Raw genomic sequence first — 14,179 nt, 5'->3', positions numbered from 1 at the left:
GATTTAGAAATAGATATAAAATGTATTGCAGTAAAAAATGGATGTAACTCGACATTAATTGACTTTAACTTAACATGAATTGGGTTTAACTTAATGGTTTTATTTACAGGAATATCAAGCATGCCATTATTGTTAACTGCTAATCTGCTGGAGAATTCAACTTTACTACAGTACCTGTATTAGCACCACCAATAATTATAGATATTTTTAATGAAACTTAGTTGTTCAAAGGTTTTTATTGTAAATTCAAATAATGCATTTAGCGACATGAAGTGTAAAACAATTTTGAATGTAATTATACATGATGGTGTCTGAGTACAATTATATAATTTTTTAAATGATTTTGCCTATATATTTTAAATATAAACACACATACTTACTTTTCTTGTATATTTTAAACATTTAATATTTTTAAGTAGAAGTGATTCTGTCAGAAAAGAATATGTATACAATCTTAAGTTAAAATTTATTTTTCATATCATGATAAAGACAGATTACTTGTGTTAATAATTCATATTTATCTTAAACTATTTCAGTGACATATTGTAGAGGTTATGATAATGATAAAGTTATTAAGCGGTAAATGTTATCTATGTATGATTTATTTTCTTCTCTGGAAATTTACATAATGCTTGTAATGTATATTGCATTTATGTTGTATAGTAAATTACGTTCGCTTAATCTTTATTATAATTATTGAAACTAACCTATAAAAATATTTTTAAAGTTACATTTGTTCCATGCAAGAACTAGGACCGTCGCCTGCACTTTTACTTTACTTAGAAAGCTGTACAAAGATTTTCAAGATATTTCTCAATTAAATATATTGTGTTACAACAGAAAATTAAGTCGGGACTATATACCAATACTTTTGTATACTTTTGATTTTTTAGCGGTCCTGATTTTCAGGGCTTAAAAACTGATGCGCATTAATTTCATTTGTGCGATTCATCTGGAAAGGGTCATTATCAAGTATTATTATTTTCTCATCAGATTTCCTACCACAATGTGAAAGTTCCTACCAGTCAGTGGCTTACTGAATCTTTATAGACAAGAAAAAAAAACATTCCTACTGCACCTTTTGCTCTATGTTAAGCTAATTCAGAGACTGCCACTGGATTGTTCCAGCTCTGCTTCTAGACAAGGCACTAGTGTTCTAATTAGGTTTTAAAAGATCTTTGCTTAATTAAATGAACACAAACAATTAAAATCATGCATGCTGTTCGTACTTGTTGTAAATAAATATTACCTTTCAAAACCCGATTTGAACACCTACATTGCAACCAGTGGTAGCAACACAACATTCAGAAATCCCAGCATCAATCTCTAAAGAAACAGAGTTCCACCCCTCAGTCATAACCTTGAATCTATTAAATTCTGCAATGTTTCTGCTAAAGTTTAACTCGCTGTATAATTTTTCCAGTTGGTTCTCCATTTGTGCAAACAGTTGGGTGACTGCAAACTAACTAGATTACAATTGATCTGGCCAACAATTTTGAGAGTTTTTTAAGGTACGTCTCGCAGAAATGTTTCTACTAGTTCTCTCTCTATTACCTCACATTCAAATACTGTTTGGGAGGATTAGGTAGAGTAGAGGGCTCAAGTGAAAATTATTTGATGTTTTTTTTTGTAGCATCTTCATATTATTTTTTAAAACCATTTTAATTAATTTATAGCATTATTGTTTAAACTGCAGTAGAATATTGCTCAGTCAAGTTTATATAAACGGACCATACCTTGGATAACTAAATGCTCAGGTAACAGTTTGGCCCCATTAATTTTGGTTTAAAAATAAATCTATGCTTAACATTTCCACAACTTATACTTATATTTTAAAATATTCTATTAGGCCAATAAAATAGCATTTTTAAGAAAACCATATATATATAGTTAATAGAGTATGACATTTAAAGTGAATATTTGAAAGTAAAAGTAAAAATTACTCTAAATAAAAGTAACAAAAATTTATTATTTTACAATAAATAACTTTAAAAATCATTTTAAACGTTGAAAGAAGTCCTTTTACGACCTTGTTCTGCCATTATTCCATGCTTCTATGCTGCAACATTACGCAGCCACCATAGTGTCAATGAAGAATCTTACTGCTTTTAAATATTTGAGGGTAAATTAAATTTTATATTTATTTATAAAATAAATAAATAAATAATAATTTATTTATTTTTTTATATTTATTTTTTACATTGTTCTTTATAAAAATAAATTCTATTAGTTTGTAAATTATTTAATTAAAAAATAAACTTCAAATAGCATGGCAATTACACTATTTGATTTACTGATTTAAATAGTAATTTTTTAAAGACAAAAACATAATTTATTAAGGGGAAAATGTGTTAGAATTTCTGATTTTATAATTTCAACAACTGCAAACATATATACAGTTTTGTGGCTTAATGTATAATATTATCTTGTAGTTTAATCTGTATTAAACCACCAAACATTTCCTGATAATGTAAATAAAAAACCTCAGTGCAACCAAATACCAACCACTTCTTATCTAAATAAACCTATTTAGCCATAAAATATCACAGTTATTCAGTGTTAAGATGTATTTCTTTTAAACCTATCTAAACTTTTATGATAAGCATTTATTTCTTGCGGTATAATATTTTCATTCTGATGAAAATATTTATCTTTTTATTAGCACCAAATATCTGTATTTGGTGCTAATAAAAAGTTTTATTTAGTTTATATTAATTTTATTATTTAATTTTAAGTCTATTATGTTATAAAAAATCAAAAATAACAAAATGAATTTTTACAAAACAACTATGGGAGAATGGGTAAAGACTGATAAATGTGAAATTGTTGCAAGATTAATGACTGCAATACATTGCTCCAGTTATAATGAAGTAAAAAATGTTCTCGATTTTTCTAGAACATGTGGTAATAGTGAATTAATTGTAAATTGTCATTGTGGGGCAATGAAGGTACGACCATTGCAACTAGCATCATCTTTAAAAAATCAGCAGGATGCAGCTAATATTGTTAAATTACTTTTAGATCATGGTGCTAAGGTAAGTGAAATAAATTTTTATAATGTCATATATATTACTAAATTATGTTGTATTAGCAACTGTAATCTTTCTTAAACTGAGGGTGAAAATGGGAAATTTTTTCTACAATAGATTATGTATTAGCCGGTAAAACTTTACAATTGAAAATAATTGTTTAGCCCAATAAGTTAACATATTGTCACTTGCCAGCCAAAACTTCCCAAAATAAGCAAAAAACATCAAATAATGTTACTAATTTGAATATAGTACAATATTTTAAGGTGTGGTTTTATGGAAGTGTAAACACTAATAATCTTTAAATATGATTTTGACCGTTACAAACTTCTTAAAATAATTAACTCATAAATTATTTTTTTATCACGTAGGTAGTTTTGATCATATCTTGATTGGTATGGTAGTAAAAGATTATATATTGAACAGTAGGAGGTAGTACTGAATATTTATTGAGATACTGTGATTGATATCTGAATATAAATAAATATTTTTAATTTATTTAAAATAAACCAAAAAAAAACACAAATAAACATTTTAAAAGTTGAAAAAACTGACAATAAAGTAGTTGTTTTCCTGGTATTGATTATTTATTTTTACTTAGTGAAAAATAACACATGAAAAAAGTTTTGAAAAATCAATATTTTTTTTACTTTTTTCTGCTCCCCCACCCACAAAATCACCTCCTAAAGAAAATTTGTTAATTTGTCTACGTTTACTACAATAAATGAGGAGATTAAAAAAATTCCACTGAAAATGTACAACCGATAAAAAATTATCTAAGATTTGTTTTTTTGGTGGGTGGGGGTAAATTATGATAAAATTTTATCGTAAATTAAAAGTTTAAATAAACAAAAAAAGGTTTTAAAAAATCAATATTCTTAAACTTTGATCAGCTCCCCTACCTCCAATATTGTCCTCTACATTTTTTTTTTTGGGTCATTTGAACTAATACTACTACACCTTTTTCTTTTCTTTTTTCCTGTTTAGCCCCCGGTAACTACCGTTCAGATAATACTTCAGAGGATGATATGTATGAGTGCAAATGAAGTGTAGTCTTGTACAGTCTCAACATAACCACCAAAGAACACCGGTATCCACGATCTAGTATTCAAATCCGTGTAAAAATAATTGGCTTTACTAGGACTTGAACGCTGGAACTCTCGACTTCCAAATCAGCTGATTTGGGAAGAAGTGTTCACCATTAGACCAACCCGGCGGGTAATACTACTACACCTAGGAAGACAAAAAAAATTGGGTTAAAAATATGCAATAAATAAAAATAGCTTTTTTGATTTCTGAAGAAGGGAAGAATTTGGCGGGGCAACATTTTTTTTTTAAAGACGGTAGTTAAGCATGTATGCATGTACTGAGCAAGGTGGTGTTATGTTTGCAAAATTTTAAGAAAATTGACCCCAAAGAAACCCCACTTCCTGGAGATATTGACCCCAAAAATTTTACCAATAAATTGCTCATTAACACGAGTCTGTGCCAAATTTCATCAAAATCACTTTAGTCAAATTTTATTTGGCCCACCAGGCTGGTCTAGTAGTTAACACGTCACAAATCAGTTGTTTAACAGCCGAAAATCAGCTGTTAAAGCTGATTTACCAAAAAGGTAAAAACAAACAGTGATCAGTTGTTTGTTTTATTTAACAGTTATTTTATTATTTAACAGCTGATTTTCAGCTGTTAAACAACTGATCTGTTTGTTTTTACCTTTTTGTTTGTTTTATATGGCTTATTTTCTAATATATACACTTCCTTTAGTGTCTAACGAAAATAATGATTGTTTAACAATCGAAATGGCAATTTAGTGTTAGATTTGATAATAAATGTTTATAAATAGTTTATAAATATTATATTTATATTTATAAATATCATAATCATATTTCTTAATTTACATTATTAATGTTAACAGTTAGCATTGTTATATATACCTTTTTTGTTATAATTGTTGAATAATATGCCATCTTGGTTCAATACCTCCTTAGGTTTAATTCTAGATATTTTATTATTTGCTGGTTCATCAAATAAATAAAAATCTTTATTTCATTTTTAATAACAACTATAAAAGAGAAATTCACAGAAAAAAGGATAAGGAAAACAGAAGTTCAACAGCAAAAAGTCGTATCTGAATTTAATTCAAAATTCATGAAAACAGTAATTATAAAAGAAACAGAAAAAGAAAAGTAGCACATAGAATAATAAAACTTATTTATATAAATTGGTAGATAACTTCAGAAAAAAAAAGGAATAATGATCATGGTTGAAGCATAATTAAAATGGGGGTTATGATAATGATGTGGGGAGATAGGCCCTCAGCTTAATGACTTCTAACCTTGCCGGGGTAAAAGTATGGTAGTATATTACACCAAACATGTGATCGATTGTAAATTCTATGCGATACATAGTGGCATTAAACCCCCCCCCCCTCCCACACCATAGCTAATATATATATAAAAAACTTAAAGACTAAAACAAAACTTAAACATTATAAAACTGTAGTTCAGCCAGAAGTCACCTACGGAAGCGAGACCCTTTTCAGAATCACTCAGAAAAACCGAATCGATAAAATTCTCTCTTAAAAGTTTTGGAGGGAGACCTACTGAATAAATTTCATTAATATATCATTACCTTCCCTCCTGTTTCACCAACTAAACACAGAATTGAGTAATGTGAATTTGTACTCTTCAAGGAAGGTTTCAACCAATGATGCCAATGATTCAAGAGTTTCAAACTACGGTCAACTGAAATTTTCTAACAAGTTTTAATTCTGTTCTATGCGCTTATTGATACAACGGATGGTTTGATTTCATATTTAAGTTAATCAACCCTACCTACAAACTAAATCATATCTAAACACCTACTACAGACAATTACTAGAAATCAGTGCATGCTCTTTATGAAGAGACATTTTTTATTTACAATATATTTACTCTTTCTTTACTTTGCTATTAAGATATTGGTTTCTATTAAAAAAAAAATTCATATGTTTTTTTATCACATTCCAAGATTGTGCTACACATTAAATCTACTTACATTAAAAGAATAACGATAAATTAATTAAAACATTTTGTAATGACATGTAATATTTGTGTGGCTGCATGCCAATATTTAGGTTATTTATCTTTTATAAATTTTAAAATTAAAAAAGGAAAAACTATGATAGTGAAATTTAGTTACTACCTATCAGTAATTCTATGATATTTGTATCTTTTATTTTATAGCTGCCAGTGCCAGTGGGGGGTCGTACACCATTACATGAAGCAGTAAAAGGTGGACATATTACATGTGTTAAAATACTATTGGAAAAAGATGCAAATGTAAATGCATCAGATGAAAATAGTCTAAGCCCTTTATTATTGGCAAGTGCAGAGGTAACATCTGGCAATAACAAAATTTTAAGCATTGAAAGGTATTATTTTTATGGAATATTATTTATACAATTTAAATTAAACATTTTATTTATTTTTTATTATTCAGCAGTTTGTATTCCCAGTTGCAGAATAAAGTATAACAACGGTAAAAAAAGTTCAGCATTGTTAAAAATAATTATACAATTATTTAAATTTTAAACAGATCCAGGTGAATCATCAACAAATTGGGTTAATCAATCTTTCAAAATTGCCTATTAGATAACAAAAAGAAACATGTACGTAATCTAGTATGAGATATAGATTGATTCTGAAAATAATACAATTGTTCTCAATGATAATAAGCATTACATTCTTGGTCCACTAGGGAAAAATTGGATTGAGTGATCCAATGCCTTCTTCATAAAACAAATGTACTATGACACACCAGTAAGACTAGGGAAAAAATTCACATGATATTCAGCTCTACAAATGATATCTTCACTCTGTTCATAATTGTAGTGGGAATGATAATCATTATATTGCCAGGAGGTAACTCTGATGGAGCAACTGATACTATACGTGGTTTACTTAGTCATTCGTAACCATTGACCAGAGATGTCAGTATGACAGAAAACATCATACAAACAGAACACTGATAATTCAACATAAACAATTAATTATTAAATTCAACATTGACAATCCTTTATACATATACTAGTAATGAGCAAGTTAAAATAGTCGTTAAGATTAGCCTCCATTATGTAATTCACATAAATGAATACAATGTTGCATGCTTTTAAACATATATTGTAATGTTTGTTGAGGAATTGCAGCGACATGTCATTCAGTTTTGCTCTGCAATTCAGGGATGGTGAGAGAATGACTTTTGTATGTAACATCCTTAAGGTATCCCCACAAGAAAAAGTCAGGAAGGAATAAATCAGGAGACCATGGGGGCCAAAATCCCTTTGAAATCACTTGTCCAAAAAAACACTGATGAAATTCATAGTGTTATTGGCTTAGCATTGTTCTGCTGAAACTACATGTACTCTAGCTGGTCTGCAGGAATAGATTTTACGAATTGCTGCACTTTCTGTATGTAGCACTCAGTGTTCATTGAGCCATGAAAGAATGTCATGAAGATTCGCTATGTGACATTGCAATTGCATGCCAAACACCCACTTTTTGTCTGTGCAAAGGAGACTCGTGCAGCTGATGTGGATTTTCTGTACACCAAACAGGTGAATTCTGTGTATTGATGTATCTATCGAGGTGTAACTGTGCTTCATCAGACCATTGATCGAGTTCTTCCCCACCTGGTGGAACCATCAGCCACGTCAACTATAATTGGCATACAGTGCCTGGACATGCTTGAACATTATCTTATGCCACAATTACAACAGGGTATGGGCACAGAATTCATTTTTCAGCAAGATGCTACGCTACCACATTATCATTATGCAGTTGTCCCATTTCTCAATGGCAAAGTGGCGACTTTGATTGAATGTGGTGGAACAATTTCCTGACCACTATGATCGCCTGATTTAACTCCAGTAGAGTTCTCTGTATGGAATTACATTAAAGGCAGAATGTTTGTTCCCCTGCTTCCAGGAAATGTTGACGAGCTGTGGTACCAAATAACAAAGTCGCCACCATAGATCCAAGACATGCTTCATAGGATTTGGCAGGAAACTGATTACAGATGGGACATCTGCCGTGTTACAAAAGGTAGCCATATTGAACATTTATAAATGTAACTTGAAGATATAATGTATTTAGTGTTCTGTCAAACATTTCTGTAAGTTATTTACTTTTTTTATTATTAAAGGTTACTTTTATATAACTAATTTAGAAATACTCTGTATATACATTCAGTACCATGCAGTATCATGACCTCACAGTTATTTATTTTGTTTCAGATATGAGAATATCGTGAATCAATTAGTTTCAAAAGGCGCTAATGTTAACATGACTAATGAAATTACAAAATGTACTCCATTGCATTATTCGGTAGAAATCAGTTCAGTTACAGCAACCACCATCCTTATCTAAAAAGGTGCTAGTATTAGCTCTACAGAAGAAAACGGTGAGACATGTTTGCATGTTTCAGCTAAATTCGGCAACATTGATGTTCTTCGTGTTATCTTAATGAATGACTGTAAAAATATTATTAATTATCCTGACAAGGTCAGCATCTTACATTCTCTATTTAAATCCTTTTTTTTGTTTTTAATTCATATATTCCAATAATTTTACTGGTATTTTTTTTTTAGATATGATCACATGTAACTTTGGCAGATATGGATTTAGAATGTGGTCAAACAATTTCTTGATTTAGAATAAAATATTTAACATATAAATGGTACTAAACATATACTATTAAATGTATATACTATTAATGTATTCATTACTTATGAATAAATATGTGATGAAAAAGCATTCATCATTCATAAATGTACTCATTATTGATCTACTTATAAAAAAAAAAAATACATCAAAAGCATGCATAATTAAGTAGTCAGAAAATAGTTCATGAATTAAAAAAAATCTGGATTCAATATGGCCCTAGGAAAAGCAAAATAAAGCAGACCATTCAAAAGAAAAAAAATACAATACCAAACAAACATAATGCTCCTAGAATATAAACTGATCTGCTCACACTGCTTAAGTAAGACATCGTTCAAATGGAATTCAGCTTTAATAAAAAATAAAATAAGCGTTTAAGGTCTCCATGGTAACATATAATCAACATTTGCTGACTGTCTTGTAGACCGCTGATCACAAATCCACTAACATTAAGAACAACCTTGTTTTAAACATGCAAAACTGCATTTATATTTTAATACTCATTATGAAATAAATAAACATACATAACAATAATATAAGTGTAATAGATCCAGTTCAATTCCATTACTATTTTTGATCACATTTTAAATGTTAGGATATTGATATTCATGATTTTATTGTATTTTAAAAAACAACCATACATTTTATTTTAAAATGAAAAATTATAAAAATGTTACCTGTATATTATAAGAGAATTTAACTTAGGTCAAAATCTAGCTCAGATACAATTAAGGTTTCTGTAACTTTTACCTTAAAATAAAGTGAACTGTATACTATTTTTAAAATGTTTTCATTTCCTAAACATTTGTTGACCTAATTTAGAAATTCCATGATTCTCTTGTTGGAAGTAAAATAAAGCAATTTCTTCTTCATTTAATTGACCGATAAAGAATTAATGATTTCATTGTAATAACATTTTGAGTACTGTATTCTGAAAAAAATTGTTTGATTACCTGCTTATATGATATAACATGCCAAACCTCAGTTTTTCATTGTGTAATGGTCATTCAAAGATCTGGCAAGAATTATTTACAGTCCACATCAGATTGTTGACATGGCTCGATAAATGAAACCATGTTTCATCTGAAAAAACAGTCACATGAAGATTGTCATCTTTTTTATTAAATGTTTATTTAGTGCTCTGTGCGTACTACTCCTTGAGATTTCTGTTTGTCGAGCCAATTTTCTGGTAGAGTTGTTGGGACTTTCAGCTATGCGATTACAAATACCATCTAACGTTTTCTTTGTAGGATAGATGGTCTTCTGTACTCGAGTGCATCATTGACGTATCCACTTTCTTGGAACTTATTTTTAATTTTCACACAGCATTATGATATGAAACAACAATGTCTGGTAACTTCTGATAAAACATCTCGTTCATACATTCTGTATACTCATTCAGTCATTCAGTCACTCATTTACTCATTCAGTCACCACAACAAAATATATTTTCAATAAAAAGATGCAATCTTCAAGCAAGCTAAAACACTGTCACAATGGAAACAAAAGCTTCAGCAATTATAGAAATAAAAAATGTAGTCAACAATGAAAATGCAAAATATCCAAGTATAAAGTAAACTGTTTCATTAGTGACTATATCAAATAACAAATAAATTGTATCTTAGTGATTAAGATCCAGGTACACTTCAGTTTAAGTCCACAGTTACATTTGGCAGACTGTAAAATATATTTCATTATACATCTTATATGTCTTTCAATGTTTTGTAGGAAGGTTATACACCAATGCATAGAGCAGCATTCAGTGGCAACAAGGAGTGTCTAAATATCTTATTAAATAATGGTGGTGATTTAACTGCTGAAACACATACTGGTCTCACTGTTGTTGATGAAATATTTACATATTTGCCACGTCCTGAAGATTTCTTGATCAAAATACTAGATTCTAAAATTACTCCAAATGATGTACCAATCAATGATCATAGATTTAAGGTAAAAAAATTATTCTTATTTAAAAAAAAGGTATTTTAAGCTTATCAATGATTTATTTATTTTACATAAAAATTCTTAATTAGTTCATGAATTTTTTAAAAAACCTTGTTTTAAACAAAACAGACACGTCATGCCAAAAGGTTCTGTGTATGATTATATATATATATATATATATTAGGAATGAATTGAAGCTTGACTTTACTAGATAGGTATTATGTACAGCATCTGACAGGACCTGAATTTCCTATTCAGTGGGTAAGTCCATCAATGAACCCTATTCTACATCAAACTACACAATATTAAGCAGATAATAACCATAAAGGAACATAAAATTAGTAAAATCAACCTAAAATTCACAGAATGGGGATGAATGGATCAAGAGTAATGGGAAAGGGTTGTTTTTTTTGGGGGGAGCATTAGATAACCCGACTTTACCTGATAGAATCTTGATCAAATCCTTATATCAAGAAGTGCTTAGTGGTATTAGACTTGCACTCAAAGAATTGATAGTAAAGAAGGGATCAAGGGTTAGGAAAAGAAACGGTGAAAAAGGATGATCTTCCAATCTTGATAACTTTATCTTTTTGATAATCTGAGGGTGAGATTTGATTAAGATAATGGTTACATCAATGACCAGCATGTAACTACCATCAAGTAACCAGTATAAATTGATTATTTCTGATCAACGAGTGAGTCATTGTGACCTATAAATAACTGATTTACAGAATTAAAAAACTAATGGATTATTCAATGTGTAATGAACAAGACGGCAGCCAAATTACAGTAGTAGTAAATCCTAAAAATTATTAAACATCAGTACAGTTCACTCAATTATTCATAACGCTCCGCATATAAAAAAAAAAAAAAAAAAAAACTGTAAACAATAATAAGCAAGATAAATTCCAAACAGTTTATCATATAGAAATCAAACTTCATGCTTTTGGCTACCTTAATTTCTGATAAAAGAAATGAATCTTTTTAAAGTGTAATTACTTATAATGAGGCCTTGATCCATCATTATGAGCTGGAATCCAAACGACGTAGCATGAACAAATTCCTGAATTTGGCAGTGAGGAATTTCAACTCAATTTCTGATGAAAAGAATGAAATTTTTAAAGTATAACTTATATGAGGCCTTGATCCATCATTATGAGCCAGAATACAATCAAGATAGCATGACCACAAGTATCTCAATTTGGCAGCAAGGAAAAAATTCAAGACCGACAGTCAACCGATTAAAGTGATCCCAAAGAAAATTTTCTGAGATTATCTGTTTGCAACATCTCCCACAAATTAAAAAGAAGCAGTTTTTATGTCAAATGTTCTCACCTATTTTATCTAAAAAATTAACATTCTTTACAATTTTTCATAATGATTAATAATTGGCACTGACATTAAATTTTTAAGACTAGGCACTCTGTGACTGTGACTGAACATTAATGTATGACTATTTTTTTAAATGTGTTGCGTTTCAATAAGACCACATTCTTGTTGATTCTGTAAAAAAAAAAATGTGTTCTTATCTTTATCTGTGTGGATAATGATTTTAATTATCAATCCCTACAGTGAACACATTGAAGATCAATTTTGCAGAGCAGAACATCTGCATTTTAGTGGGCTTGGCACACTTGCTGATGTACATGTGCAAAAAAAGAGCGAACAGGAAATCACTTCACACCTGATTTTCTTTTGCAGACTTGGCATTGTATGCTTGTTACATTGAGAATAGTTATGTGGTTTCAAGAGCAACTTGGATTTCTTGTCGTGTTGTTTACAACCTGTTTGGTTATATTACCTAAAGTATATACTGGTTTTAAAGAAAACTTTTTTCATATTTTAATGCAAAATAAAATAATCCTTTTGTATTTCAAATGAAGTTTATTTGATCAAATATGTACTGTTATGATTGACCACCTTTTGCCAATTTTTAAGTAAAATCATAACCCCTTAGTTGTAGAATTTTTTTGTTTCTGAACGAAAAACTCTGAAAAGGGATTTTCACAGCCCTTTTTTGAAGCCAATTTTTTATGTTTAGAGAGTTCTCAGAACGTAACAAATAGTAGTCTGACAGGGCAAGGTCATGACTATGAAATAGGTGCGTTAAAACTTCCTGGCCAAGCTCTCTCAATTTTCAATACGTCACCAAAGATGGAAGATTCCAAATTTCCTACAGATCAGTTTTGACTGCTTGGAGTAATTTTTCCAGTTATTAACAGAGGTTAAAATCAATCATTTAACCGAGCAGGAGCAGTTCATAGTGAACAGTTCCTTTCAGATCCCACTACACATACATAGAATCACTTTTCTGGGCTTTATTACTGTTTGTGGAGTTTCACCTCGCTTCGCCAGATGTTTTCCAAACATTTTTGTTGTGTGTGATGCATTTTTCATCGCCTGTAATTTCATCGCCTTAAAAAATGGTTTGACTTTATTCCAGTTTAGCAACGATTTGTAATGGAAATTTAATCCATTAAATTTTTCATTGTTAAATAATGTAGCACTCAAACATCACATTGTTTTTTAGTTCCATTCAATCTTCTGGTTTAAAACTGTTTTGTAGTCTATGTTTATTCATCATTGATATCATGTCTGTTAATGTGTCAACTCTAAATGATTTCATTGAATTTTTCAGAGTAAGGTGCATCATCAAAATTTCCAAACTGAAAATGTTTGAACTAGTTTTGTGCCATACATACTGATCACATACATAAATGTCACAAGTTATTCTTGTAGCCTGAGTCATATTCTTCGCTTGTTTATAAAATTTCAAAATTTATTGAATTTTTTCTTTATTTTCAAGTTGCGATAACTCTGAAATAAATAAACTAATATAATTATAACCTTTCTAAAAATACTTAGTGTTATGTCACCTTTCAAAACCACACATGTTATTATATTTGATTAATATTACCAGCTATATGATCCTAAAGCCATCTACCAGGAAAATATGAAGAAGGGTTTTTCCCAACTCCAATATTCAGTCTGTAAGACGCATAGTAATGGTTTTAAAGAGATGAATCTTTTCAGTAGTATTAAATTTTGAGTAGATGCCATTTATTTTTATGCATTTTCTTTACATTTTAATTGTTTTTAAATGCTACTTACAGATATATTTTGTATACAATTTTTTGAATCATGATTTTTTCGTAAATATTTTCTGTAACTATTTCTCACATATAATTTAGTATTTTTTAATTTTTTGCAGTATTTGGAATGTATTTATGCGTTCTGTGTATGAATCGAGTTAAAATTACTGGTTTTGTTTCCCTAAAGATGATTTGAAAATCATGATACTGTTGCAGCTTTCTTGAAAAACTCTGGTCTGATATTTTTCTTTTTAATAGATACATTAATGTTTTATTCTGATATAATTATATGTATTAAATTCATGAGCAGTTTATTATGTTTAACAAATTGTTTTCTTAGGAAAAGATTCAAATAATTTTTCTACTTTTTTTATTTTTTCCAACAGATAACCCTTGATTTTGACATCTTAAT

General features: G+C 29.4%; 1 protein-coding gene across 4 annotated transcripts; it reads left to right on the top strand.

Moving 5' to 3' along the window:
* Positions 1 to 2,776: 2,776 nt before the first annotated feature.
* Positions 2,777 to 10,603, top strand: LOC142320096 (ankyrin repeat domain-containing protein 61-like). Of its 4 annotated transcripts, none has more exons than XR_012755286.1 (4): positions 2,777 to 3,035; positions 6,257 to 6,444; positions 8,305 to 8,572; positions 8,659 to 8,702. XR_012755286.1 is itself a non-coding variant. In XM_075357772.1 (4 exons), the coding sequence occupies exons 1-3, from the start codon at positions 2,790 to 2,792 to the stop codon at positions 8,435 to 8,437; spliced, it is 567 nt and encodes a 188-aa protein (XP_075213887.1). In that variant the 5' UTR covers positions 2,777 to 2,789; the 3' UTR covers positions 8,438 to 8,471; positions 10,460 to 10,501. The 4 variants fall into 4 exon arrangements, 3 of the variants coding, with proteins under 3 accessions (XP_075213887.1, XP_075213888.1, XP_075213886.1); XM_075357772.1 differs by lacking the exon at positions 8,659 to 8,702 and adding an exon at positions 10,460 to 10,501 and having other exon boundaries at positions 8,305 to 8,471; XM_075357773.1 differs by lacking the exons at positions 8,305 to 8,572; positions 8,659 to 8,702 and adding an exon at positions 10,460 to 10,603.
* Positions 10,604 to 14,179: the final 3,576 nt, after the last annotated feature.

The sequence above is a fragment of the Lycorma delicatula genome, chromosome 2, assembly GCF_047948215.1.
Source record: "Lycorma delicatula isolate Av1 chromosome 2, ASM4794821v1, whole genome shotgun sequence".
Taxonomy (NCBI): Eukaryota; Metazoa; Arthropoda; class Insecta; order Hemiptera; family Fulgoridae; genus Lycorma; species Lycorma delicatula.
The sequence above is the reverse complement of the archived record's forward strand: the minus strand, read 5'-3'. Positions and strand labels throughout refer to the sequence as shown.

Excerpts from the sequence above, each read along its gene's own strand:
- LOC142320096 (XM_075357772.1), top strand. The coding sequence starts at position 2,790 with ATGGGAGAATGGGTAAAGACTGATAAATGTGAAATTGTTGCAAGATTA. Across the intron at positions 3,036-6,256 it reads TTTTAGATCATGGTGCTAAG|CTGCCAGTGCCAGTGGGGGG; the intron begins GTAAGTGAAATA and ends TTTATTTTATAG. Across the intron at positions 6,445-8,304 it reads AAAATTTTAAGCATTGAAAG|ATATGAGAATATCGTGAATC; the intron begins GTATTATTTTTA and ends ATTTTGTTTCAG.